The 27,279-nt window shown below is 41.5% G+C and overlaps 3 protein-coding genes across 4 annotated transcripts in view; all 3 read left to right on the forward strand.

Annotated features, from left to right (window-relative positions):
* The window catches only part of fn1a (fibronectin 1a), a 29,175-nt gene extending 27,280 nt beyond the window's left edge, over window positions 1–1,895 (forward strand). For both annotated transcript variants that reach the window (XM_084361597.1, XM_084361598.1), the window contains exons 47-49: window positions 20–126; window positions 246–365; window positions 544–1,895. In XM_084361597.1, coding sequence (XP_084217723.1) covers window positions 20–126; window positions 246–365; window positions 544–612 — 296 coding nt within the window. In that variant the 3' untranslated portion in view covers window positions 613–1,895. The remainder of the gene's footprint in view (window positions 1–19; window positions 127–245; window positions 366–543) is intronic.
* Window positions 1,896–2,575: 680 nt separating this feature from the next.
* umps (uridine monophosphate synthetase) lies at window positions 2,576–9,711 on the forward strand. The gene is made up of 10 exons (XM_084363084.1): window positions 2,576–2,807; window positions 3,865–4,018; window positions 4,521–4,645; window positions 4,775–4,962; window positions 5,042–5,139; window positions 6,065–6,225; window positions 6,309–6,426; window positions 6,550–6,725; window positions 6,825–6,939; window positions 8,062–9,711. Exons 1-10 carry the CDS (start codon window positions 2,658–2,660, stop codon window positions 8,238–8,240), a joined length of 1,464 nt encoding a protein of 487 aa, XP_084219210.1. The 5' UTR covers window positions 2,576–2,657; the 3' UTR covers window positions 8,241–9,711.
* An 11,245-nt stretch (window positions 9,712–20,956) lies between these two features.
* cryba2b (crystallin, beta A2b) lies at window positions 20,957–23,774 on the forward strand. The gene is made up of 5 exons (XM_084362939.1): window positions 20,957–20,997; window positions 21,741–21,928; window positions 22,779–22,920; window positions 23,022–23,164; window positions 23,417–23,774. The coding sequence occupies exons 2-5, from the start codon at window positions 21,771–21,773 to the stop codon at window positions 23,562–23,564; spliced, it is 591 nt and encodes a 196-aa protein (XP_084219065.1). The 5' UTR covers window positions 20,957–20,997; window positions 21,741–21,770; the 3' UTR covers window positions 23,565–23,774.
* The last annotated feature ends 3,505 nt before the right edge of the window (window positions 23,775–27,279 follow it).

The following is a 27,279-nucleotide window of genomic DNA, read 5'->3' on the forward strand; positions in this document are numbered from 1 at the left end:
TGTAACTCTCACCCTCCAGATGAGTCTACGTGCTATGACGATGGGAAAATGTACCATGTAGGAAACCAGTGGCAGAAGGAATACCTGGGCGCCATCTGTACTTGTACCTGCCACGGAGGACAACAGGTGAGTAACACTGGGTTAAAAAGCCTTTATACAGCTTCTCAGTGTCTTCCTTTTCTAGTGCTTGTAATCAGACTGTGTTTATTTGTGTGCATTAATCTCTCTCCCTCACCCCCCTTTAGGGCTGGCGTTGTGAGAACTGCAGAAGGCCGGGAGGAAATGCCGATGTGGACGCTGACCTACTTCAACCTGTTCACACAGATGCCTTCGACCGGTACAGAGAAAACGCTCTACGTAAACTGGTCAGTGCCTCACTATAAGTCTTACTAACAGTATTCTGCTCTAAAATAATACAAAAAAACACTGTATACATACTCTAACAACTTGAATTTCTCATTGTTTTACAAGATGTCATTCTGAATCCAGTCAAACTAACAAATCTGCTCTTCCCTTCTTGCCCCGCCCTTCTCTGCTCTCCAGAACATCCAATGTCCAATTGAATGTTTGAGGCCGGAGCTGCTCGCAGACGCTCAGAGTCCCTCGGAGTAGACAAGAGGGGAGTACGAGTTAAGGGGAATGAAGAAGTTAGACCCCCTCACAGCGTCGCTGCCACTTCAAGAAGGAAGCCTCCTCATGCTTTCCTTAATAGAAGACATTTCCATCAGATCTGTGCCTTAAAGGTTTCCCCCTCACCAAATTTAAGTGCCTTAATGAGACTTTTTCCTACACCAACCTCTGTGCCTTTTCAAAGATCTGTCCAACTTTTCACGTTGGTTGCGATCCTTTCTTGTTCAGTAGAAACAAGGATTTTCTTCTTCTGATGAACTTTTGACATCAATCTGTCAGAGCACAAATCCTGCTGCTTTATCACCTCAAACCTGCCTACACCGAACATACTGTTGACACACACATACACGCACACCAGACGCAGTATTGTCGTGTATTTTTACTGTTGCATTGGGACTTTATTTTATTTTTATTAAAACATTCCATCCTTCCTTTGACCAAGACAAAACACACCACTTCAAATGTGTCTGATTTTATAATAATTATCTTCCCTGATAGTAACTGTAGCCACATATGTTGCATTTCCCTTGATTTTAAATCACTGTGACTAATATATATTTAGAAAACCTTTAGTTAATGATAGAATGCATTCTCTGGGTCTTCAGACATTTCTAAATCAGTTTATCACAGAGGAATACCAAAGCCATACAGTATTTCCCTTGTTGCCCAAGGGCTAGAAAGACAGGACAGTCACATATTAATAAAACTGATGAGACAGTTTGTATTAGGGATGCTGATTCAAGTTAGTAAAAACTGTGTTTCCTGTCTGTTTCTCTGTGGTCAGTTTCCTTAATAAGATTTCCCTTTAAATGACAAGACATTCAAAACAACAAACTTTCTTTAAAAAGATAAGCACTGTTAACGTTTGAGTTGGTATTAAAACATGTTGTCTTGCAAGTATTACAGTGTAGGCTATTGAAGTCGCCACGTAGATGTGATTCTACGATCTGTAATGTGGTTGTTTTTAAATTGTACATAGGTAATGGAACCTATGACATCTATAAAGCAAAAGCTGGCTGACCAAAAGTTAAACTGTTATTTCAACAATGTATTGGAAATTTCACCATTGTTTCCAGGCAAAATACATGTTAATGTTTGTATTTTTTTATTCATTTCTTTTATTTATCCCTTTTTATTCAGGCATTTTGTTCGATGCTTTTTTGGGGTGTACACTTTATTTTTGATTAACTTGTTTTTTATATTGTTGGTGCCAAAATCTGAACTACTGTGGACTGAAACTTTTTAATAAACTGAAAAAATTCAAACGTTGTCAGTTTTTTTGTTTGGTCTTTGTTGTAAGTGTTTTTTTATGTACTCTCTTAGGTGAATATGATACACAGACTTAGGGTAATGTTAAGTTTTCGTAATAATAATAATAGCACATTTTATTTTCACGATTCAGCCAAACTAAACCAAAACACTAAAAACATGTAAAAAAGAACATTATCAGAGATTAAAAGCAGTTTAATTTGAGATGTCAGTGACCTCTAATAACTAGATATACGTTTATTGCTATATAATGTTTATTTTAAAAATAAATAAATAAAAAAATAGTTTTGAGGTAATTTTTTTTAGATCTGAGACCAGGTCTGCGCTTTTATTCTGAAAAGCAAAATAAACTATACCGGAAATCATTCTCCCTCGCGGAGTCGTGGAATGCAAAATACGCCCTGCCATTGGTTCTTCTGGAAAGATTTCCGGTTTAGGCGTATTTCCTTCAGAATAAAATCCCGGAAATCATTTTAGAACAACTGTTAACACAAAGTAAGTTGTTGATACACTCGAACTCATTACAGACTCGCACTTAAGTTTAAATCTCACACATAAACACAGGTTTCATGAGAAAAACACAACGTAGCTGACCTGACAAAATATACGTAGTATATGACGCTTTTATTTTGAAAAAAGTCGCAGCGGAAGTGTTGTTTATACGTTGCCGCCGCCGCCGAGGAAGCAGCAAAGAGTGGGACACAAGTTAGGGAGCAGCTCCTGTAAGTTAGCCTCAAATCTCCCGCATACACGAGAAGATGGACAACGACACCATTGACAGTTTGATCCTGAAGCTCCACGATGTGAACGCGGTGAAGTTCGGGGAGTACAAGCTGAAGAGCGGCATGATGACACCCATCTACATCGACCTGAGGGTGCTCGTGTCCTACCCAGCCCTCATGAACCAGGTAGTTAAACACGTGCTGTGTCCTGCTGCCCCACAGCGTGCTGAGAGAGCTTTAAATAGCATGTGAAACAACCTGAAGCTTCCTTATCCAAAGACAAAATGTTGATATAATCAAGCTAACATGTCAGTAATGTTACCACGTGTAATGCACTTTTATACAAGGACACTTAATAATGTCTAGGACCGGGCAACAAGTTTGACTTAATACCTTTATCGGTAATAGTACTGTGGATATAATGACTCAGTGGGGAAAGCAAAGTGGTACAACAGTTTGGTAAGTTCATGAAATAAAATCACTTTTATGAGTCGACCGATTTGTCTCTTTCAAGGACAATACCATGATTGATTATTAGAAATCAAGGACACTGGAAACTGACATTTGCAGTGAAAATGAAACGACAACAAAATGTGGAACAGCCAGTGATGAATAAACCTAACTACATTTTACTCAAGTTCTGTTCTCAAGTACAATTTTGAAGTACTTGACTTGAGTATTTCCATTTTTTCTGCAACTTTATACCACCTCTCTGCTACATTTATTCGATACATGTAGTTACTTTGCAGATTCGGATTATTCAGTGTTGACGGGCAGCACATTTTTAAATTAATTTCTTTTATCAGCAATCTGACGGAAAAATCCCAGATAATGATAATCGGAAAAATGCTGGATGTTGGCTATAATCTGGCTTCCCCTAATCACTTTACTGTAATGCAGCCATCAAAACCAGGAAAAGTCAACACTCATGTATATAAAGAAATCTAATAGACAATATATGGTCTCATAGATCGATAACATTGTAATATCGATGTGTCTCCCAGCCCTAGTTTGTATATTTGTATGTAATTGGGCCAATCAATATAATGTACTCCGATACAAGAATGCTTATTTTTGTCATTATCATTTAATCTACTGGTTGTTCATGCACACTGGGAGTTCATGCACATTAAATGTAAAGTGTTAAAACTTGTAAGCATTGTGGAAAAATGACTGTCATGTGCACCTTTAGGACTTCCACACCTCAATAAATAACTACGTGTTTTCCTTGTTTTCTCTGCAGGTGTCAAGTCTCATCTACGAGCGAGTGCAGGAAGAGGGGCTACAGTTTGACTCGGTGTGCGGGGTGCCGTACACGGCCCTGCCTTTGGCCACCATCATCTGTTCTAGACACGAGCTGCCCATGCTCATCAGGCGGAAGGAGGCCAAGGACTATGGTGGGTGTTTATGGTGACTATGGTGGGACAGCTTCGTTTATCAAGTATTTATTGACCTTGGATTTGTTAAAGTGTCTATCAGCCTTTAAAGACACACACTGACTGTTAACACCCCTCTTCAGTAAGGAGCAAACAATACAGAAGCTGTTTATCTGAGCTGTGTGATTCAGAGCTAATTTACCCTTTTCAGTGTAGATAAGTTTGTTGCTGAACGGTGGACATTGACCTGTTGCAAAGCTGTTTAACAAGAGGTGACATTCCCAGTGCCCTACAAAGCTGACGAGCCAATTCTAGAAAATAATTAAACATTTTCAAAGTTTAAGTATAAGCATAAGTTTAGACTGACTGCACTTATGTGATTAACTCATACTCTGTGACGGAGAACTTTGCTAGAACTGGAAGAAAACTTTGTGAAGACCTTGAATCAGATGTAAAAATGACACAAACGCTGACACTTTGCCCAGAAAAGGGACTGATAAGGCTGCTAATGTAATCCCGCTAGGAACCAAGCGTCTGGTGGAGGGCTCTTTCCGTGAGGGGGACACGTGTCTGATCATTGAGGACACGGTGACCAGCGGCAGCAGCATCCTGGAGACTGCTGAAGTGCTCTACAAGGGAGGACTGAAGGTGCAGTATCAGGAAGATTAGGGATGATAAGCCAACACGGATGGTTAAAGGGTGTAAGAAGCCCTTCAAGTACAGTAGAAATGTTGCCATGAGAGTCATTTCAACATCTGAATTTTTCCTCTGTTGAAGGTGACAGATGCCATCGTTCTAATGGACCGAGAGCAAGGCGGCGTAGAGATGTTGGCCTCTCAGGGAATCACGCTCCATCCCATCATCTCCATGTTCAAGCTGCTCAACGTGCTGCTGGCAGCCGAACGCATCGACGCCCAAACCGCCCAGAGCGTCCGCAAGTTCATCCTGGACAACAACACTTTCAGGTACAAGAGGCCGAGTACAGTTACAGCGTTAGTGTGTGTGTTTACGCTACACGTAACATTTCCAACTTGTGTGTTCCAGCCCAAAGGAGGAGAACGGCAACGGCGTGTCTGCCGCCAAGAAGCCGTGTGTGGAGACGAGCGTGGACCTGAGCTATGCAGAGAGAGCCAAACTGCCAAGTATGTAGTCTTACAGCTCAGGCAAAATGGCCATCGCTCGTGTTGTGATTTAAATCTAATATAGCATCTTTAAAAACAGAGTGATTTGACACACAAAAGCAGGATACTGAGGAAAAGCAGTATAACAAACAGAAAGCCAGAGCAGATTGAGCTTTAAGCTCTCCTCCAACTAAAAACACAATTTTCTTGTTATCACAGTTAAATGTTTGAGCTTCCCTGTGTAGAATGATGTGTGTGGACAGTTTGACACTAGAAGACTGTTTTCACATTCACTGCTGAAAGGCAACATTTTCTTTTGCGCTCTTTAAATGCCTGATTTTAAGAGGCGGGCCTTAGAGCATGATTTGCGACATCACAAATAGTTTGGAAGCCAATCCTGCTACAATATACAGCAAGCATGTGGAAACTTGAAGCCTTCAGTGCACATTCACTGACACTGGACTTGACAGTGACGTAGGAGACATCTTGTGTCCAGCAGTTAAATGTGTGTAATGGAAAATAGTTGCACAGAATTTGTGGGTGCCATTTTAAGGATTTAAATGTGGTAATTATACTTTTTTCTGCAAAAACCATGTCAGACACTCATTAGAGAATTTGTATGCATACCTTAATGCATATGTGAAGCTACTACTCCACAGTTAACTAGCTAACAGCCCTAAATCACCTTGGTACTTATTCCCTGTCCTCAAGCTGGCGTGATAACATTTAATGACACTTAATGACAAGTACAGATTGTGCCACTGTCAAAACCAGCAAAGTTGGACAATCAGGTCTTCTATGACGTGTTAATGACAGGTTGTGTTGTCTTGTTGTCACTCCTGTAAGCACACACCTTCATGTAACGTGTTACAGACATTTTAAAGCACTTTATCCGTTTTGTTAAGACGGTTTCATTCATCCAGCCTCTCCCTCCTCGTGTCCGCAGACGTTCACCCTCTGGCATCAAAGCTGCTGAAGATCATGGAGGAGAAGCAGTCGAACCTGTGCGTGTCTGCTGACGTGACGAGCAGCGAGGAGCTCCTCCAGCTGGCCGACTCTCTGGGCCCGAGCATCTGCGTGCTGAAGACGCACGTAGACATCCTGAAGGTTGGCGTCAAACCAATCCATGTTTTGCACCAAGAATACCGTCAGGAGAAATAATCTAATGTTATTCTCATGTCCGCTAACAGGACTACACAGCAGCCTTCAGCCAGAAACTGCAGGCGCTGGCTGAGAAGCACAACTTCCTCATCTTTGAAGATCGCAAGTTTGCTGACATTGGCAACACAGTGAAGCACCAGTATGAAGGTGAGAAGATCAGAGAACATATTTTTGTCTGTGAAATACATCTGTCTTTGAATTGGCTGTTGAAAGCTGTGTTTTGTTTATTTAGAAGAAGTTAAACCGTATGCTCTTGTATTCATCTCCCAGGTGGTTTGTACCAGATCTCCTCCTGGTCCCACATAGTGAATGCCCATGCGGTGCCGGGGCCCGGGGTCGTGAAGGGTCTGAGCGCTGTAGGAAAGCCTCTGGGCCGAGGCTGTCTGCTCATAGCACAGATGAGCTCCCAGGGCTCTCTGGCTACTGGTGAATACACAAAGGCTGTGGTAAGCACGTCTCTGCATTTTCTAAAATGTACTCAAATATCTACTTGAGAGAGTCGTCAGTTTACAGGTGTTTGTCTCTGTTTTCTACCTTTTTTACAGGTGCAGATGGCAGAGGAGCAGGCAGACTTCGTGTTCGGGTTCATCTGTGGCTCTAAAGTCAGCAAGAGGCCAGAGTTCATCCACATGAGCCCCGGGGTGCAGATGCAGGCTGGAGGTAAAGGAGACTGACGGTTGACATTTATTTACATTTGGTTGGGTGGTTTGTTTTCCTGGAAATACATCAATATAAACATTTGCAAGTTTATATTTACGTGTGTTTTAAAAGGAAAATTCCACCCTATGAAATGTAAACAAAAACAGATGCATACGTACATCTTCAATATTATAAATCTGTGATGTTCATGAGCCTTTACAGTCTCAACTAAAAGAGGCACACACTGTATATCTAGGGGGGAAAAAGGTTGAACCTCCCACACTGTGGCCCATAAGTTCCTAATAAAAGGATTTGCTGTGTACTCCACCTCATTAGATTTGAAATGAAACTATCCTCATGAGGTTTAAGTGCTTACCCTCAGCTTTTACCTTCAGGTGTTTGATGTGTATACATTCTTATTATGTGAACAGTTTTCATAAACCGGTTAGTTGGGATGCTGTAAATCAGAATACAATGAGTGATACAGTTCAAAGACAAGATGTTTAATTTAAAGTGATAAACTTTGTTTTTTGTAACTATACACTCATTATGCATTAAGTACAGCATCCAAACTTTTACATCAGGGTTGTACACAGTAACCCAGTATTAGGACAATGCCATTAGTCAAAGCAACAAAATGTAACATGCTGGATGAAGACAGTTGATTGTTGAGTCTGATGCCGAGGTCGTTAAATACTGACAGTTTGGGCTGGTTGCTCAAGAAGCCGAACGTGTCAGTACTTGACGACCTCGGGATGAGACTCAACAATCAACTATCTTTCTCAAGGAAGTTATATCATGTTTCACTTACAAGGTTATCAGGATATTTTATTTCCAGAAAACAACTACTACTACTGAATGTGACTGCAGGACGAGCCTGGGGCTGTGTCACAACAATAAAGTGTGTCTAAATACAACATGTGTTGACTTACAAAGTGATGCAGCACAGTTGTTTTTATATATATTCCTTTTTGATGCCTCAAACATTGAGACCATAAACTTCTCCCTCTGCTCGTCGGTGTTGTGACTCATCTTCACCACAGGGAGGTGCTATCGTACAAGAAATGATTACTGGGCCTGGTCACACAGCCTTCCCGCCTCACCCGTTTCTCCCTCCCCTTTCTGTGTGTGCCTCTCCGACAGGTGATGTGTTGGGCCAGCAGTACTCCACTCCGGAGGAAGTCCTCTGCGACAAAGGCTCTGACGTCATCATCGTCGGTCGGGGTATCCTGGAGGCCCCTGATAGGCTGGAAGCTGCCGAGTCATACAGAAAGGCAGGCTGGGAGGCTTACACCAAGAGACTGGGCCGCGGTGACCAATAGGAACATCATGACGTCAAATTTAAGATCTCAGTTACTGTGATGAGGACCTCGGCTGATGAACTGGAAGTCTTTTAGTTTTACATTTTTGAGGAATGCCAGCGTGCAGCGAGATGTATACATAGAAACATATGTAGGTGTTTGCACTGCCACGTCGAAACGCGCACCTGTTCCTACACAACCACACAGTTTATTGACACTTCTACTTTGCAGGTGTGGGGAATCGGAAACGTGTCCTTTTGATTCTGTCCTATCAATAAGCAGCTTTACGTGTCCTCTTCTGATTCCTTCCTATTCATTCACTTCTGATCAGGTACAAACAGACTCGGGACAGGTTTCAGTGTTACTTCAGGGTTGAGTGCATTCCTCCTCTCCCAGTCAAAGCCAGCTGAGTTTGAGTTGTTGATTACATAGAATAGATGGTTGTTTTTTTTTTTTAATGAGGTGGCTGCTAGACACACAAGGTGTCATTCCCTGCTTCTAGTCATGTTGAGGCTCTCTGTCACAAACCCGCTTTTTCCTCTAGATGCTTTACTAGACCAGTTTGTAGTAGAAATAAATGGCGGTATGGCTTGTAACTTTTTAATATTTGTATAATATTTGGGTTGTAATTCAGGGCATATCCCAGCTGAGGATGTTTTTGTATTTTGAGTTTCCCAATCTGGATCTTAGGCTCCACTTTCCACAAGATGACAGACACAATAATGACCAAAACCATTCATTCGTTCATTTTTAACTCTGGCTTCACAGCGTTTCAAGTAGGTTTAAACTCATGTGTACTGTGTGTTAATTTCATACAGAGGCACAGGCTTTTTAAAGGGTAACACTCTGATGTGAACGTCATCGGTCAACTCCAGAACAATGACAGAATTTTAAAAGACAGCACGACAAAATCTCAGTTTGATCATTAGTTTGGACGATCAGCGCGTAGCCCCTCACGTTATTTAAGTGACGACATGAGGGAATGCTGATTACAGCCAGGTTAGTTGTCTTGAGTCCAACGTGTGCCGTCCATGTTGCTTAACATGAAATATGAAATGCTGAGGTGAGGCGATGATTTTAAAAGGGATATGAATTCAGTTTGAACATGATGTGATCCTACAGAAGCCGTCTACAAGTTGTTTATCGGCTGTCTCTCTAAAAAGAAGGTAGATGAATAAGTATTGTTTAGATAGAGAGAAACACCTTCAGTCCCTTTAAAAGCTGACAGCAGTTGAATTTTGTCCACAGTGACGTCCTGGAGCCGTGACAGTTGTGCAGTTGCTACCGGGCCTACATGCAGTGAAATGGCCTCGTGGTGTTATTGATGATTTTCTTCTTGATTTAACGGACGAGTGTGAAGTGTGTCCTCTTCCAGAGACCTTGTTTGGTTTGTTTTCCCTCCATGTACTTTCCTTCTGTGACTCAAATAAGAAATGCAATGTCTTTTGTAAAGTGGGACCTGATATTTCAATAAACCTGACATGTTAAAAGACTTTATTTCCAAGTGTTATGTTTAATATCGCTCCCCTGCTGTACAGAGGAGGTGGCTGTATTGATACGGTTGTGTTGTTGAAGAAGTGAGCAACCTTGGATGTTTTTCTGTCTTTTTGTAAATTGTTCCTAAACTGGAGATGCTTGATGCCGATGATCAGGTGTACAGATGCTGTACGTGTTTAAATGTGACATTAAAACATATTTTATCAGATGCCGTCAGTATGTACTGTAAAATCTGGATTACACTGGATTATCTACACTGCTATGACACCGAGCAAGGCTTGTATACTGTGTTTTTGTGCTGTATTAAATGAGAATTTAATCATAATGAAAAAAGGAAAAATCAAACCAGCTATCAGAATCCCATGAAATACAGTCGATGGCTGTCACAGTATTTTACCTCCTTGAGTTTAGACTAATTTTAAATGTAAGTTGGAAGCTGTTTGTTCACTGGAAGTGAAGCAGAACAAAATCGCTTGTACAAAATATCTAATAAATGCATCGATACTGCGTATATGAATCTGAGTTTTACAAAAACTTTATGTAGTTTGTTGTAATTTTAAGGTTTCTTTCAAAATCACTTCAGTACAGCTGGGAAATAAAGCTGAAGTCGATGGATGGATGGATGGAAAGTTTTACATGTAATTATTCTTCCTTTAAATAAACTTTAAATTAGTTTTACAAATCTATTTTTGTTTGTTTGACTGTTTTCATGTCTCTAATTTATTTTCTTTTTAATCTTCCCTTATTATGCTTAAATAAGTTTGAGGAGTTGTAGGGGATTGATTTTAGCAGGGGCTGAGATATCCTGACTTTTAGAAGTTAGCAGTCGAGCTTCATTTCCATCCATCTCTATCTTTCATCAGACCTGTCCTGCCTGGTAGCTGCTCTCTGGTTTTTCTTTTTAGTGTCAGACCCTGACTTGACACAGCCCTGATGTGTCCTCAGGGTTATTTTTGTTGTTTTCACTGGCTGAGCTGAACTAACAATGACCAGTAAACTGAAGGAGTGTCCCTTTAATTTAAAAAGACAACCAATAAGTTTGCAACCAGAGAGGTCCAACCCACAGAGCAACGACAATATCTCTGATTGGCCTGCTATTGTTGTCCATGTTGTGCTGAACAGCTTCTGATGTCTGTTGGCTCCTTTTAAACCATTTTTAAAATCATCAACACCTTTTTTATTTCATGATCGCTGGATTAACAGATTGTTAAATCGTCCCAAAAATTCCAGATTTGGCTAAAATATTTGCTTCTATAGACAAACAATATTACCACACAGAGCCAAGCAAACACCTGAACCTCATCTAGGAAAGTCTTGATCATCTGATTTCCTGTTTTGGGAGATATTTATAGACTTCATTAATGTTTCCTCGGCTTTCAAAGTGGATTTTCCCTTTTGTGTCCGAACTAATTTGATACCCAAACATTTTCCTTCCTTCTCTACGGCTGGCTTTTCCCCCGCAAAGCTGTCGGACAAGGTGAGGCACCCGGCAGCAGAGAGTCATTTGCAAGGCATATGATATGGAAATGATGCTCGAACGGGCGCTGAAAGGAGCAGGTTGAGTCGGCAGGTAGTTACGTTACAATGCGCCTTTTTTACAGATCGGCGCAGGCACAAAGGTCAGACACGTTGCCTGGCACACAGGAGGAGGAGGGACAGGGATGGTAAGAATAATTCATTGTGTGTGTGCCCCTAATACACACACACACACACACACACACACACACACACACCCCTCCCCCTTAATGTCAATATTTGATCAGAGCAACGCACCATCGTGCAACAGGTGTGTGTGCGCGCCCTGAGGATCCTCTCTGTCGTTTCGTCCATGAGGGGTGGAGAGAATCGTGAGGGGTGGAGAGAGAGACAGAGACGGACGGGGGGAGGGAGGGGAGAGGTATAAAGGGTGTATACCTGTCACGACTAGCACACATCCAGTGCGCGTAAAAGGTGAGCCAAACCCTGACCAAGCCTGTGCGCAATTTTGGTCTGTGTCGCTTCGTTTCTTCTGAAGGTAGGCTCCCAGGCTTTTTCATTCATTTCATTCATTTATATTCCCAGAGTGTCTTTTCTTACAAGTGTGCACATTTCCTTGGTGTTTTAACTTTTTTTTCCAAATCTCCCTCCAGAGGTGACGAGACAGCAGAGAGAGCCAGCTGTTACGCGCTCACCATCTTTCCCTCCGGATCTCCACTCTGATCGATTTTTTTTTTTTTTTTTGTGACTTTTTCATTCATGTCTGTATTTGCTTCACGTTGAGCCTCACGCACAATACCTGAAGATGAAGTTTTGTTCGTTCGGCTCGCGTTACGCAGGTACGGGTTGGCAACTGGAAAAGACACAAAGTTTTGGGGGTTTTTTTTTTCGTCACTGGAGAATCATCACTCTGTTGTTAACACTGTCAAGCCTCAGTTCAGACTAATGATGGGAGGTTTGTTTGTTTTGGTTGGGTTGTTTGAAAAGATTCCCTCAGATAAATTTGTTTTGGGGGGTAAGGCCACGAAGCGAGCCCCTGAAAATCTCCAAAAATATATAAGACATTTAGAAGAAAAGACATCAGCCATGAAGTGAGGACCATTGCTCCACCTACAAGACAAAGTTTCAGTAACTGAAGCACCAGGTGTACAGAGCATTTAACTGAAAAGATTACCTTATTTGCATACAGCTGCTGGCTCTGAAGAGAGCCATGTCAGCCTGGTGACAACTGACTCCTGGAGTCACACTCATTTGTCCAAAGGTGAAGTAAAAACAACAAACAAAACCTCAAAGAAAAGTCAAAACCTATTGGACTCAATTAAAGGTTCTTTGTTCGATTTTACTGAATAGGTGTCGAGCAGAAAACAGGCTTACAGCTGGTGAACTCAGTCGACTGAATCAGGTTATCAAGGCAGAAAGAGAAAAAGTTTAAATCCAACATGTGTTTTCCTGTTTTTACTGAAAAGTCTAAATGTTCTCGTCGGTAATGATTCATTGCCACGACTGATAAACCTGTAACTGACACTAGGTGTGTGTGCAAATGATGTCCAGTGGTTGTTTGAGTGACCCCTGGATGATATAATGTCATACGTGCTGAAAAGGTTGACATTTACAGTGATAGCGATGATTATCTCCGTATCTCCCTCTGCTGCCTTTCCTGATAATCGTTTTTCTGTTGGCACATTCATGATGACAGCGTGTATTTTCCACTGGGGGCCTATTCATTACTCTCCATCTCCTACGTCACTAAGTGAGGCTGCAGGCGAGCACCACAGAGCACAGAGATGGGCTTAATGGGAGGTTATGTTAATCATTGACTAAACATTAACCGCACACACACACACCAGACATCTGATAGGGGCCATCTGTCATTCGGATGCTACGATGCAGCGTTCAGCCGTCACACTTTTTACCCTTCGTTTTGTTTGTCCTTCCTTATGTTTCAGAGATCTGACTCTCAGTGTTTTAGTGTGTTATTTAAATGTGCACCTGTGTGTGTTTTTTCATCCAGCTCTCCCAGACAATAAATTGATGAAGTCAGTGACACAACTACACTTATCTTACCTTACTGAGGAGTCAACTGCTCTTTATATCCCCAGTTTCATTGATGAATTCATTCAGAAGCTGCACCTTTAACACACAGTGCCAAAACACATGAATGCACCATATTTTGTTTTACAGATTATGATCCCTGATCAGTTAAACCATTGACTAATTGTCTACTAATTTACCATTGATTAAATTCATTGTATTTTTTACTCAAGACTCCAACACAACTGCTGTTAAACTGAAGTCTGATCTATATGTGCCAAGAATGACACGAGTAAACCAAAACGGTGCAATCACCAATAATCACTTTGTCTTGAAAATTCAAACATATCTCATCCAAGTTAAAGTAATTTTTAATGCTGCCGTTGTTGCATTTGGATCTCTACGTGACACTGATACAAAACCTGAAATATGAAATAAAATGTTAGCCGTTAAAAAACTACTGCTAAAGTTTCATGTGCATGTCTTTAACACCTTTGTTCCCTTAACATTGCTTTTATAAATCCCCGTCACTCTTTAGCTCCAAAAACATCCTCTGCAGGTTTTATCACCTGCAAGAGACATTATGTCAAAGCCCGTCCGACATGTCACTCTTTCCCTGAGAGCCTGTTTGCCTCTGCTGGAAGCTCTAGTCAATATTTGCTTAAAGCCAGATGAAGGGAAAGCTCACACTCCTCAGTATCCTGGTTACCCTGCCCCAATTCAAACCGACTGTCCCAACTGGTCCTGCTGCTGCTGCTGCTACACCCTGCCTACCAGCTACCAGCTACCTGCTCCACAAGCCTTAAGAGCACACAGGTCATTTGTATAGGATTTAAGGTGGAGGCTCAAAGTCTGAATGTTAGTGTGAGAACATTTGGTTATAGTTTCAACATAAACACTTGATCAAGTGTCATTATTATCCTTGAAACATTTGGTGATATATTTAGTCGAAGTTTATGAAACACGATGGATCAGGTAGAAATGTTACACTGGATGCAAATATTTGTTGTCTTTAAAGTAGGACTGACACATGAGACAACTGAAGAAGCTCAAATAATGTGTGTCGACTCGGAAGAAGTTTGAGTAGCAGTTCTTATATTAAGCCCTTTTTTTGGTACATGACAAGTTTACTTAATGGAAACACAATAAGTAAGACCCCTGTAGCCCACGCTGACCCAGACAAAACACAAACACAGGCGACTTGATGAAACGCGCCGTTACCTTGAGTGAATTACAGATTTCTCTGCAGGGAGGACAGTGTGAGGACACAAGTAAACAAAATATATACCAGTGATTAGTTGCAGAAATGCGACATATTACATCTTTAACCAGTTCTTTACGTTAATTGACTTGGAAGCTAACTCACCGTGTCAAACACGAGCCATGTTCAGTATCGGTCATCTAAATGTGACCAGAGAAAGCATGCACACAAATATTATAAACATGTATTATATTATTGAGTTTGGAAAAGAGGTGCGACAAAAAACAACATTACGTTTTTAACCCGTGTAATACACAAGAGCGCTGAAACATATTATTTTTATTATTGTCATTCTGTTTTTCCATATTCTCATGCTATTACTGCTACACACAGTATATTACATCACCGTCTGTCATGGAAAAATGATCCCTCCTCTGTTGCTCTTCTGCCAGCCTTGATTTGAACAGCTTTCCTATACATCTTTGTGATTTTGGGCTATATAAATAAAATGGACTAAAAAGAATAATAAGTGTGTTTATGTAGGACCTTACGAGAACAGACGTCACAAAGTGCTTCACAAAAGAAAAAAAGAAAAACAAGAAAAAAAGAGACGGATAATAAAACAAATGGTTCTTTAGCTGCTTTTTAAAGATGTCAGTAGTGTCCACAGAACGTAAGTCCATTGGGACAGAGTTTCCAAAGTGTAGGACCTTCTAGCTCAAAGTCTCCTTTTGTCTTCAGCCTGGAGGGAGAGACAGATAACAAACCCTGATCAGAGGACCTCAGAGTCCTACTACCCAGCAGTCGCACCTTAATGGCGGCAGGTGTCCGACCATGCAGGGCTCTAAATGTGATTACAAGGATCTTGAATTGGATTCTGACTTTGACGAGTAGCCGGTGCAAAGAAATAGGGAGTGGTGTAACGTGAGACCTTCGCATGGAAGTCTCGCTAAGACAGGTGAAAAGAGAGATGAGAAGGAATAAACACATGAATAATCATCTCGGACTGAGCTCTCTCAGCTTGTAGAAACAGGAGCGAGCCAAACGATTCACATGCTGGTCAAGACTCAAGGCCTGGCCCATAAAAACTCCTGGATTATGGAGGGTAGGTTTAGGTTTAGGAGCCTAAATTAGACCGGCCTTCTCTTCTTTCACGAGTCCTGCTGCCCCCGCCGTGACCCTGTGAACTGTCAGCTCTGCAGCACTCGACTGTATCGGTGCCATTAAGACAACTGTTTGTGTCTGTACAGAAGGAACATGATCACATTTGTGATGCCTGCCAAACTGTTTGCTGCTATCTGTAGATGGTGAAACGAGTGCTTCCCAGAGGCTGTGTGTGTGTACATGTGTTTCCGTATGTGTGTGTGTGTGTGTGTGCTGCCTGTAGGATGTGTGCTGTGTCCTCTGACAGTTACCGATAATGAAGAGTCATGCAAATGCCCCAGGCTGGTTCCTGCCCTCGGTTGGCTACAGTCTGACTTTCTGATGGTTGAATGAGTGCAACTGGATAAAAAGTCAACATTTAAGATCTCAGAAACATGAACTCCGTCAGATGAATAAACAAAATGAGAGCATCTTGTTTAAATGACCAATAATAACCTCAATAACAAGCTGTTTCTATTTAAGAAGTAACACATATGAAGTCAAAGATTCCTGCTTTAACGCTCTCAAGCTAAAAAGGTGTGTGCTCTGTCTGCTCATGTCTGCCAGCCGCAGTGTGTTTGTGTCCCTGTCATCACAATCCAATACTGACTGTCTTTCTGCGTCCCCGTCTACCTCAGCGGGGGACAATTCGCAGACACAAGCACGGCAAATATTACAATCTATGTTCTCTCTGCGTTTTTCCTGCAGGTAAGTCCAGCTGCTTGTTTGTCGGCGCAGAGATCAGCGGGGACAAGTGGAGGCGGTGCGAGCAGATGTCCCGCTCGCATCACCCTTACCTGGATTAGTCTCCACGGTAACCTTCCACCTGAAGGAGGGCATTTATTCAGTGCAATCTGTGTGTCACTGTGTGTGTGTGTTGATGTGTGTCAGCGTGCAGATACACAAACAATCACGTGTGTGTGTGTGTGTTTGTGTGTGCAGGTGCATTTACTGACTATTCAAATAGTTCCTACTCACACTGACCCAGAAACAAAATCTCTCTCTTCCTGCAGTGTTAACACACTTCCTGCACTGCAACCAAGTACAAAAGAATGATGGTTATGTTTTTTTTTACTGCATGTTAGTCAAACATCCTTGATATTATTGTTGTACCCAGTGGCGCCCCAACGCACCATATCTTTAATATTTAGAGCTTTAGGTTGGCAGCTCAGGTTGGACTCCACCCTATAGTGTCAGTGTTTGACGTGGATGAGACTCAACAATCAGCCATCTTTATCCAGGAGGAGACATTTTGTTGTGTCATTGCTTTTAAAAAATATGGATGCCAGCTTGTAAAAGAACATTTAATTATGGATATGTTGATAGGTATGAGTGAAAAAAGGCTGTAATGAAATAAAGCAAGGAAACTCTGTCTGTCTGTTATTCACAAATCTCCAGAACGGTTCATCTGATCAACTTCACACTTGGCAAGTTTGTTGCTGAAGAGCCAAGAAAGTGCAGTGTTGAATTTGGTGCAATTTGGATATGCCACAAGTTCAATATTAATACATTTTGGATAAACAGTGAACACCTCTGTGCAGCAGCGGGGGTGTGGCGTCAGCTCTCTGGCTTCATGGCTCTGCAGACTGAAGCTGGGCTCACACAGATCCCTCTCACGTGATCTCAAGGGGAAGCAGACTCAAACAAAATGGAGATCAGCGTGGTGTAAACTCTTGCCATTGTAGCGCAAAAAACAAGGTTGAACGAGTCTGTATGATTGGAGAGACGCGGCCAACAAGAGGTTTTCTAGTCCTTAGCGAGAACTGAAGATGAGATTTTAGGTTTCAATCAACAGTAGTGTGTTAGCTAACATTAGCCTCAAGAGCTGGATTGTTTACCATTACCTGGGAGCACCGTCAGCTACTCTGGGATGCCTCTCACATCAGTTGTCGTGGAGGCTTAAGACTGAACCTGTAAACCCCTGTACCAGATAATATGCGCTGAACATCATTAAAATCTTATTTCGAGTGAAAAGACGATGAAAAGCTTTTCACAAACAAGTCCTGTTAGCTATAATACAGCCAAAAGGAGGGGGAAATAGCTATCCAGCAGATGTACATGCATTTCATGGGCTGGATAAATGAATTTAAACATGAAAGGTTGAATTAAGATGTAACTAACGAGACTGATGCTGTTTTTGAGTCTCAGATTGAGTGTGGATGGTGGAAGCAGATGGAAAAGCTCGAAAGCGTCTTCTAAAGTAGTTAAATCTGCTTATAATTATCTTTGTCGATTTATTATTCCCTTTGTATTTAAGCAAGAGTCATGATGGAACAGTGCTTGCACCATACTGTAGGGTGCACCTGCTAATGCAAAATGATCTATGGCTCTGTGGCCATTACACGACGAGGCATCACGATCAGATAAGGGATCCCAGTACATGACTGCCAAAACCATCAGAGAGCCACCACCCCATTATGTTATGCATTAGACTGCCTCAGTTGAATGTAGAGAAGAACTGTGGTGGTCTCTATGGTGGATCCTGGATTTGCTTCCTCAGTGATGTGAAACAAGTGACCAGTAAACATGTCATGTGGTCAGTGACAAGAAATGAATGGGTTTCTTATACAGCGAGATAAGGATTCAAAGCAGAACTGTACTAGCTCTCTCTCTGCTGGACTACACTGTACCTGACACATGCAAATAACCCCGGCTGGATTTAACTGGGAAATGAGTTGTGTGTGTGCGTCTTTGTGTGTGTGTGTGTGTGTGTGTGTGTGTGTGTGTGTGTGTGTGTATGTAAGGATCTACAGCTGATCTATCTTATCAGACCTGGTGAAGAAAGACATTCTTCATACACACGCACACACATATGTTTTTATGTATGTAGACACACAAGGTAGTTCAGGTAGTAGCAGCACCTCTACCCACACACATACGCACTCACACACACACACACACACGACATCTGTGTCTATATAAGCCTGTCCTTTCACCTGCCCATCACCTGCTCTTTTTTGGGGGGGGCAGGGTGACACACACACAGACACACACACACAGACACACACATGTAGAGAGAAACACAATGAATGGGTTAACAGAAGACAATGAAAAAGCTGTTCATACAAGTAAACAACTCACACATGCCCACAGGTGAAACACACACGCATGCACGCACGCACACGCGCACACACACACACACACACACACACACACACACACACACACACGCACACACACACACACACACACACACACACACGCACACTGCACATGTGATACATGTGATAAATGTTTGTCAGATGTTTCCATCTAAACTCCATCTCAGTCCAACTCTGACAATTAAAGGTGCTACTTATTTTTGAGAAAAGTTGCTTTTTTAGTCTGATTCCCATCTTAATAATCAAATAATGACACTTTTGGATCGCAGGACGGGTCGGCCGCCATCACAAAGCGTCAGAGTTGGAACTGAGGCTAAAAAATCAACTTTTCTTACAAACAGCAATATTAAAAGAACCATTAGCCCAATTTCAACAATGCAGTCCAGTTCTACTGTAAAAGTCTGGTTGTAATACATACTTTTGCCACTAGATGTCACCAATGCTGAAGGAAAATTCATCTCTAAAATCCCCTTCTCTTCCTTTACACAGCACAGTGGATACTGTTGCAACACTGGTGTATTAAAAAAACATGAAATCTGAAGAGAAAAAATGACAGAGTCAGAATAACAACTGTTTGTTTACTCTGACAAGGAAAACCTGAATTATTAAATCGATGACTTACCAGTATTCAGTCAGCTGTAGGGATACAGTTTGTCAGTGCACACACAATGATGGAAATACAAATAAAATGTTTCTTTCTCTTTGTTTCCTGAATCCTATTATGTTATATTACAATATACAAATGAACACATGTATCAGAATTTGTATTTATAAGTGCACAAAAAAACAATATGACTCAGATGTTTTTCATTCCAGATGTTAAATGTGCCACTGTGCTTTTTATTAGCAGCTCTTAGCTGAAATGTAACAACGAAGGCAAATCTGTAATCAAATGTAGAAACTGTCGACCCAACACAACATCAGGACCCTGCATCAATCCCAGTTTAATTTACAGTTCTATTGATATAGTGACTAACACTGTGAAACATTCAACTTACAAATGTTATTCATGTTTTCTAAAGCTTTATGGTAACAATGATAATCACAGAAGAGACAACACTGAGAAATATCTAAATTACTTCTGTGCTTTTTATGGTTAAAAAATGTTATTGAGCTGAAAAATCTTGATTTGAAAATAAAAAATAAAGATAAAACTAAAATGTTCATGCAGTTCTAGTATTGTTTTGTTTTTCCTATATAAGAAATGTTCTCAGGCGCCGTTGACCCCAAATGTTATTTTTTTTCTTCGTATGAGGATTTCCTATTTCTCAGAATAAATTGTTCTACTTACCATTTTTATTTTTTGCAATTTATGCAGTATAAGTAATGTTGTCAGTTGCCAAATGTTATTTGTCACCTTATGATTTATTCTCACTGAAAGCCTATTATTAGCTCATATAAAAGCCTTTACAATATATATATTCCCCTTACCATTTATTTTTTTGCAGTGTAAGTAATGTTGTCAGTTGCCAAATCTTATTTGTCATCTTATGATTTATTCTCATTGAGCCTATAACGACAATATATGTATGTATTGTTCTACTTACCATTACCATTTTTGCAATCTATGATCAAAGCATTGCAGTCTGGGGCAGTCGAGTCCCAGCAACAGCTCATATACTGTAAAAACAATCCCAGCTACATGTGTCTGAGCCTTATGTCACTGTATGTATGGCATACTGTATATTTTTTAAGGATGATCCAGCTCATTTTACAGCCAAAACTACATGTTTCAAAGCCTGAAAATGTGGGTAGCAAGTGAGTGAAGTTTCCCATCAGGTCTGGTCAGAATTTAACACCACTCCTGTAGCTCTGAGCAGTTCATCCAACTGACTCTTTCCAGATGAATGATTGGAAAAGAAAGAGATAAGGATACCCCCAGTGTCCTTCACTTTGTGGGATGCCTTGGTTCCCCTTTTCCCACCTCTGGCGTCTGATCTGGTTTACCTACAGCAGAGAGAGAGAGAGAGATAGAGGGAGGGTGAGAGGGGATCAGCTCCCAGAATGTGTCTATTATCCGGCCACCCCAATCAAACTGTTGTGTCAGTGCGTTACCATTGTATAGTCCTGGGTCAGGTTGCCTCTGACCATGGCTGCCATATTGATGACTAAGTCAGTTTGGGGCTCTGAGGACAATGGTGCTGTGGAGCCTCCACAAAGCACGAGGCTAATGCTCCCCTTTCAGCCGGCCCGCTCAGCTGCTGAGTGTGCAAGGCTGCTGGGCAAATGGAGTGGCGCACGTCCAGGGGGCCCGGCCCTATAAAAACACAGGCGAGGGTCTCTCCCCCGACATTGATTATACTGGATCTGTCCCACCTCAGTACTGTCTGTAAGTATTTCAACACACTGCCTCAGACTCAGCTAAGACGATCAGGGGACAGCTATGTGTACTGGGGTGGAGCTCGACAGCCACCAGGATGCTCTCTGATTAGCTAAGAATTACAAAAAAACATGGGAGCCGCTAACTGATGCTACTTTTAGGGTGAATCTGTTTGGCAAGATGATGCCTGACTGGTGTGCTTGTGTTTGGCCTTTAAACACCATACAAGCATCTTTTCTCTAACCAGTAACATGCTAATCTGAAGGGGAATGGGGGAATGATTTGGTTAGCAGCTCGGTAGATAATTCCTGTAAGTAAAGGGTTAGGGTTAGGGTTTGTTTTTGAGCTATGGCTTTCAGCTATGTGGCTTTCTGTTGCGGCATTAATGTAACAGTAATTGTACACTGTACATGGGCAGGAGGCCTGTCTGTGGCTCCTGGTTGAATCTCCTCAATGGAAACAGAAACAGAAATAGAAATTTTTGACTTACCTGTGCCACCTTTGGAAAGTGACCTTAACAGATATATCTTTCCAGAGTAAAGGTGCGATGATCGGTACTTTTTCATCAAGCTAAAACACAAAGATTGTAAGTTGATAGATGAACACCAGGGTTAAAAGTCTGATTTCGTAATTGTATTCGCATCAAGATGAGGGTGCTCGCAAACATTTATGTATTTGCATATTACACCTAAGTGCAGGTCTTGCAGAGTTTGATTTTAATTTCTCTTTTCAAAACCCTTGTCCTCGCTCAGAGAGTAACCCCCAAGGGAGAAACAGTAGCCATGAACACTCAACAAATGGAGCAGATGGGCCAGTTCAAGATCACAGTCTGGGAGGAGGAGAACTTCCAGGGCAAGCGCTGTGAGTTCATGCTGGAGTGCCAGAACATCATGGAGAGGGGCTTCAACAAGATCCGTTCCATCAAGGTTGAGAATGGACCGTAAGTCATGGATCTTCTCTTTCTTCTATTTCTATAAGTTCTGCATTTTCCATCTATGATAGAAATCACTTCTGGACATATTGAGGTTCTGACTTCTTTCTGATATGAGCAAAGTTGGGAAAACCCCATAAGAATGTTGCGCTGATATCTTTAATTCAGAATTCTGCATAAATAGTATTGGAGTAGGTTTAGTTCTTACAGTTTGTTGGTCAGATATTTCATTAAGAAACACACTGCTGCTGAAAAAGCAACAGCAGTTTTTTAGCCATTACAATATCTAATAAAATCATATTTACTTCTCTTGAAATTCAAATTTTTTCTGCTTGAAAAGGTCTGATGAAAGCACCCATGAGACTCTAAAAGTAGAAAAGGCAGAATAACAAAAAAAATATATAAACAACAGTCTGCAGTGTTATTGCATTGCTAGTTGGCATGCATCGCTTTCATGTGTGTGTGCATGCATCCAAGTGTAACCCTGCTGAGATATGAGTTGGCTGCGAGCAGCTGCCGGCTGTGAGCCAGAATGACTGACTAGCGATCAGATAAAGAGGCCTGGGTGCAGCAGCAGCAGCAGTAGCAGCGGCGGTGGTGGTGGTGGTGGTGGTGGTGGAGGCAGTCAGGAGCAGCAGTATTTAATGTTTGCTTTGTGCTCCCAGTGACAAAAGAAGCTGCAAGCTGTTTTCACTCGAGGCCGTTCTGTGGGCGTTGGACTCTATTGTTTAATGAAAATGACAGTTGCACTAAGACTTATTTGCATTTAGTGGTTTGTTGGATGTTTTAAATGTTCTCTGCTCAATTAACTCCACCGTGTCTTTTCTCCTTTTCCCCCCTCCTCGTCTCTTATCTACAGCTGGGTGGGTTATGAGTACCCCGAGTTCCAGGGACAGCAGTTTATCCTGGAGAAGGGAGACTACCCTCGCTACGAGGCCTGGAGCGGAAACAGCAGCTACAGAACCGAGCACATGCTTTCCTTCAGACCCATCAAGTGCGCTGTGAGTCACCGCTTCCCTTGCACCCATCCATTTTTCTTCATTTTACTGTCAGCTGTTGGACTAAAAATGGCTTACCTTCCTTTTTTCTCTTTTCTCCACAGAACCACAGTGACAGCAAGGTGACCCTGTACGAGTGCGAGGACTTCCAGGGCCGTAAGTTCGAGATGTGCGATGACTACCCCTCCCTACAGGCCATGGGCTGGTGCAGCAAGGAGGTGCCCTCCATCAAAGTCAACTCAGGAGCGTAAGTTATACAGCTTCATCTCTGTTTATTGGTGTCTCCTGTCTTTTCCCCTTTTGCAACATCCAGTTCGAGTTATAGTTATAATTTTGGTCAAAACCCACAATGGACTTCATTCATGTCATGTTGGAAATCATCAACAAAGTATCAAACAGTTGATATATAAAACATTGTAAATAGTCCTTGTTGTGTTAGATGTGTTATATTCCTTGATCTGACCTTGACTCACTCGCCTCCCCTCTCTCCCCCCTGCAGCTGGGTTGCCTACCAGTTCCCTGGTTACCGTGGCTACCAGTACATCCTGGAGAGAGACAGACACCAAGGCGAGTACAGAAACTACAACGAGTTCAGCACCCAGGCTCACACCAACCAGGTGCAGTCCATTCGTAGGATCCAGCACTAAGCCTTCGTTCTGCCTGCCTGACCCAACCTGAGAAATTAAAAAAAAACTCTCCCTGAACGCCCCGGACAGACCGCTGTCACAGAACAGTAGACGGACAAACTCTTTCTATCACTCTGTGGCTCTGCATGTATGGATATCTGAGTACCTACTTCTTCTACCATGCTAAAGCATGTTCTTGATATAGGAAATAAAGGCTTTTCTTCAAAACTAGAGACTGTTTGTCGGCATTCCTTTTTCTTTTTACAGTGAAAATGATCACCCTAATAAAGAAAAGGCAGTGATTGGCTGTCAATCATTTTGCACCTCGATTATGACAGCCGTAGATCAGAGATCAGAGCCACTTCTGCTCTTTTTAGCTTCATAGAGCAACCAGGCTGTTATCAGAGATAGCTTTTGCTTTGTATTCACTTAGAGGACATATTTAGCCTTTTAGCGAACATACATGGAAAGATTTGATTCAAATCTCTCTGTTAGGCTACAGGATGTGTAATATTGTTCTTGTCAGACTGTATTCTCATTTCCAATAAACAAGAGCACGAGAACGCATTTGTTTCTATGCTTTATTCCTCCACTGTTACAGTCACGGTTTGCCAAAGATGGACAGTAAAGTGAGGAGCTGCAAGAAAAAGCAACGGATGAACTGTTTTTTTGGAGCCATTCACTGTCTGTCTACAAAAAAAAACCCACATATTATTTCAATCAAATGCAAATCATCTTTTGAAATTACAATATATCCAAATTTAAGATCTCTTGCTCTTGCTTGCTTTGCCTATTTGATAGAGCAAAAGTTATGTGTAGCCTCAACAGCCAAAACAAAGCCGGGCGCAGAGGGACAATAGCTTCAATGAGCTTCAATACCTCGCTGGGCGGACAGACAGCTGTTCTGTGGCGTCAGCACACGTGTCCTTATTTAAACTACTTCATTACTCTTTAAACATTTCAGCAGAGGCCAGCAGAGGTCCTCTCGGAGACAAAAAGTATTAGCATCAGATGGCCGTTGAGCCTCGCCTTGCCTTACCTTAAATAAACACACTTAAGGTAGGTTTGAAAGCTGTCTGTCATATTTATTTATGCCCCCAGTCCTCGTCACTATGGTATGTTGGACTATAGTCACCAACCTGTGATAAAACATGCTTATCCAAAAATTCAACTTACCAGAAGTTATTAAAAACAGGTCTGTTTTCACCTTTAACAATGCATCTGTCAGATAGCCCAGTGTTTCTCAAGACTATTCATTTAGTGTCAAAGGTACAACTTATTTAAACCATTAATGAACCATTAATCCTTCAGTTTATCTGATTGAGGTCATTGGTTTTCACGTTAAAAATATTACTACTTTCACCCTAAAATAACAGCTTCAGGATCATGTTGATGGCACAGTGTCTTGTAACAGGATGAATGGTGTCTCTATCACTTGTTTCTGCACTGTGTAACTTCACTGAGAGGGTAGGATCACAGCTTCACATACATGTTTACTTCAACATACAAGTTTCAACGTTTTACATTGTTATGACGTAATGAGTTTTGTCTGTTTTTGTTACAGACAGTGGTGTCGCACTCAGAAACTGTGGGGGGCGCCAAATCGCACACAATTTTTATATAATGTTGCTTTAACTTCTAGCCTTTATTGTATTTTATTGTATGTATGTTTTATATATGTTATTACAAGCCAACAAGGCTGCGAATCGGACAGCTGGAGTTTGAGTCACACCACTGGATATGTCTAAGGACACCTCGGGACATTTCCAGCCATATTTGTGGCGACCAAAACAGGTATTTTAGGACTAACCCGGATTTTTTTCCTAAACAAACTTAAAGTTGTCGCATAAAGAAATGTACAGTTTATAAAATGTATTCTGGCGATTGGGTTGTACTTTTATTAATGTGAAAATAGTGTGAATCAGATGCTATGGCCTCGCTCGGTGAAGGGGGTCTGGTCGTACATGGTGGCCCAACACCTGACTGAGACACTTCATGTTGGCTTGTTTTAGTTTCTCACGTCTTTAGATGTAACAGAGAGAAGCAAACCAGTCGGGCAAGGACTCTTAAGTTGCAAACCAAACATCAGGAAGCGGGCCCCTCACATTTTAAACAGCGTATACACCAGAAATTACCACAAAGCTTTAAGTCATTTTTGACTCAACATCTCATTTATCACGAACAAAAAACACAAAAGAAGCTGATTCATGTCTCCACTACAACCTTACACACAGCTCCCTCATAAACGCCCGGCAGCTCAGCTTTGTAGCATTGTGTTTGTTTATTCTAATGCGACTCCAACCGTGTTTGTCTTACAGTCACACGCCGGCATCCTGGAGTGTGTTTACCTCCACGCACACTCCTCCTGTCGGTCCAGGACGTCGGATTCCGTGTTACACACCCACAAAGCCTGCACCGGCTCTCTGTCCCACACCCAAAAAACCAGGATCTTTTAATAAATGTGTAACCGTGTACACACACCTTTCACAAATATACATTCCTCTGCAGACTGATTAAAGCGGCCGCAGCAGGGCTTATAGGGGAGTGACACCTCAGTAGTCTAGTGAGCTGCAAACTCTGGTCCCATGGACACACAATTCAGAGCACCGAGGTGAGTTAAAGGCTTTACAGAGGAACTTTACATTGATTGTTGGTGGCAGGTGTAACATGATGAGGGTGTTTGGATTCATTTCTTCAACTTTAATGCATCACAGTCAGTTAAATTTGTTATGAAATTATGCTTTTTACAGAATAACACGCTCTTAAATTAGGATTTATGTTTGTTTTAATGGGATTTATGCAACATTAACATGCTTTTAATGTGTAAATGCTTCACTTTAACTCTTTTTTTATATACATTCTGAACTATATAGCCGAGATCAATAAATAGCAACACATTTTGATGCGATAATAGCAAATATTCTCAATTCTGTCACAAACGAATGCTTCTCTGATGGTTCTTTCTACTCATGTATTTGTTTTTGTTTCCTTCTGTTAGTGGCTTTCTTGCCTCATGCTGACCAGAGGTTAAACGCCTATTTATCTCCCACCGTCTGCATCAATGGACACAGTCTAGCTTTCGAGGCTTGTTTTAAGTTGCCTGCGACTTTTACTTGGACACAGGCAGCTAAAGCAAGTCTGGGACGCCAGAGACACACCTACAATCCCGGCCCTGAGGAACCGCTGCCATGTGAGGAATAAACAATCCCGCTTTTTTAGTCCAGGAGGAATGGACGTACGTGAATCCTGCACTGATCATTCACGCAAGAAAACCTTGAAATCTTATGTTACAGGTCAATTTTTGTTCACTCATAGGACATTCAAGATGCAGTCTGTTCCAACACACGTAACTCATTTAAGTATACTCCTTTTTCCCGACAGTGTGTTTGCATTGTGCATGTCTGAGCTCAGTCAGGTGACACATTATGGAGCAAACACTGAAATAGATTATGAAAGATTACTTTCGGTTGAGTCAACACAGAGGGCTGGGTGTGCAAAGGATGACTTGCATTTAAGGGTAAAATGAGTTTCTGTTAAATGTATTTGTGAATGTGTTGTAATTTAATTTCAAGGTAATAAATAGATTTATTGTTTGTGAGTTTTTAAGGTAAAATGAAACGTTCTTTGACAGATTTTCTCTGGTGAATCTTGAAACCATGATAGCTATACCCTTTTCAAAATGTTTTCAAAGGAAAAGCTATTTGAGTATTTGCATGTTTTTTTCCTTTCAGCAATT

Source organism: Pagrus pagrus (genome assembly GCF_965226575.1).
Source record: "Pagrus pagrus genome assembly, chromosome: 9".
NCBI classification, from domain to species: domain Eukaryota; kingdom Metazoa; phylum Chordata; class Actinopteri; order Spariformes; family Sparidae; genus Pagrus; species Pagrus pagrus.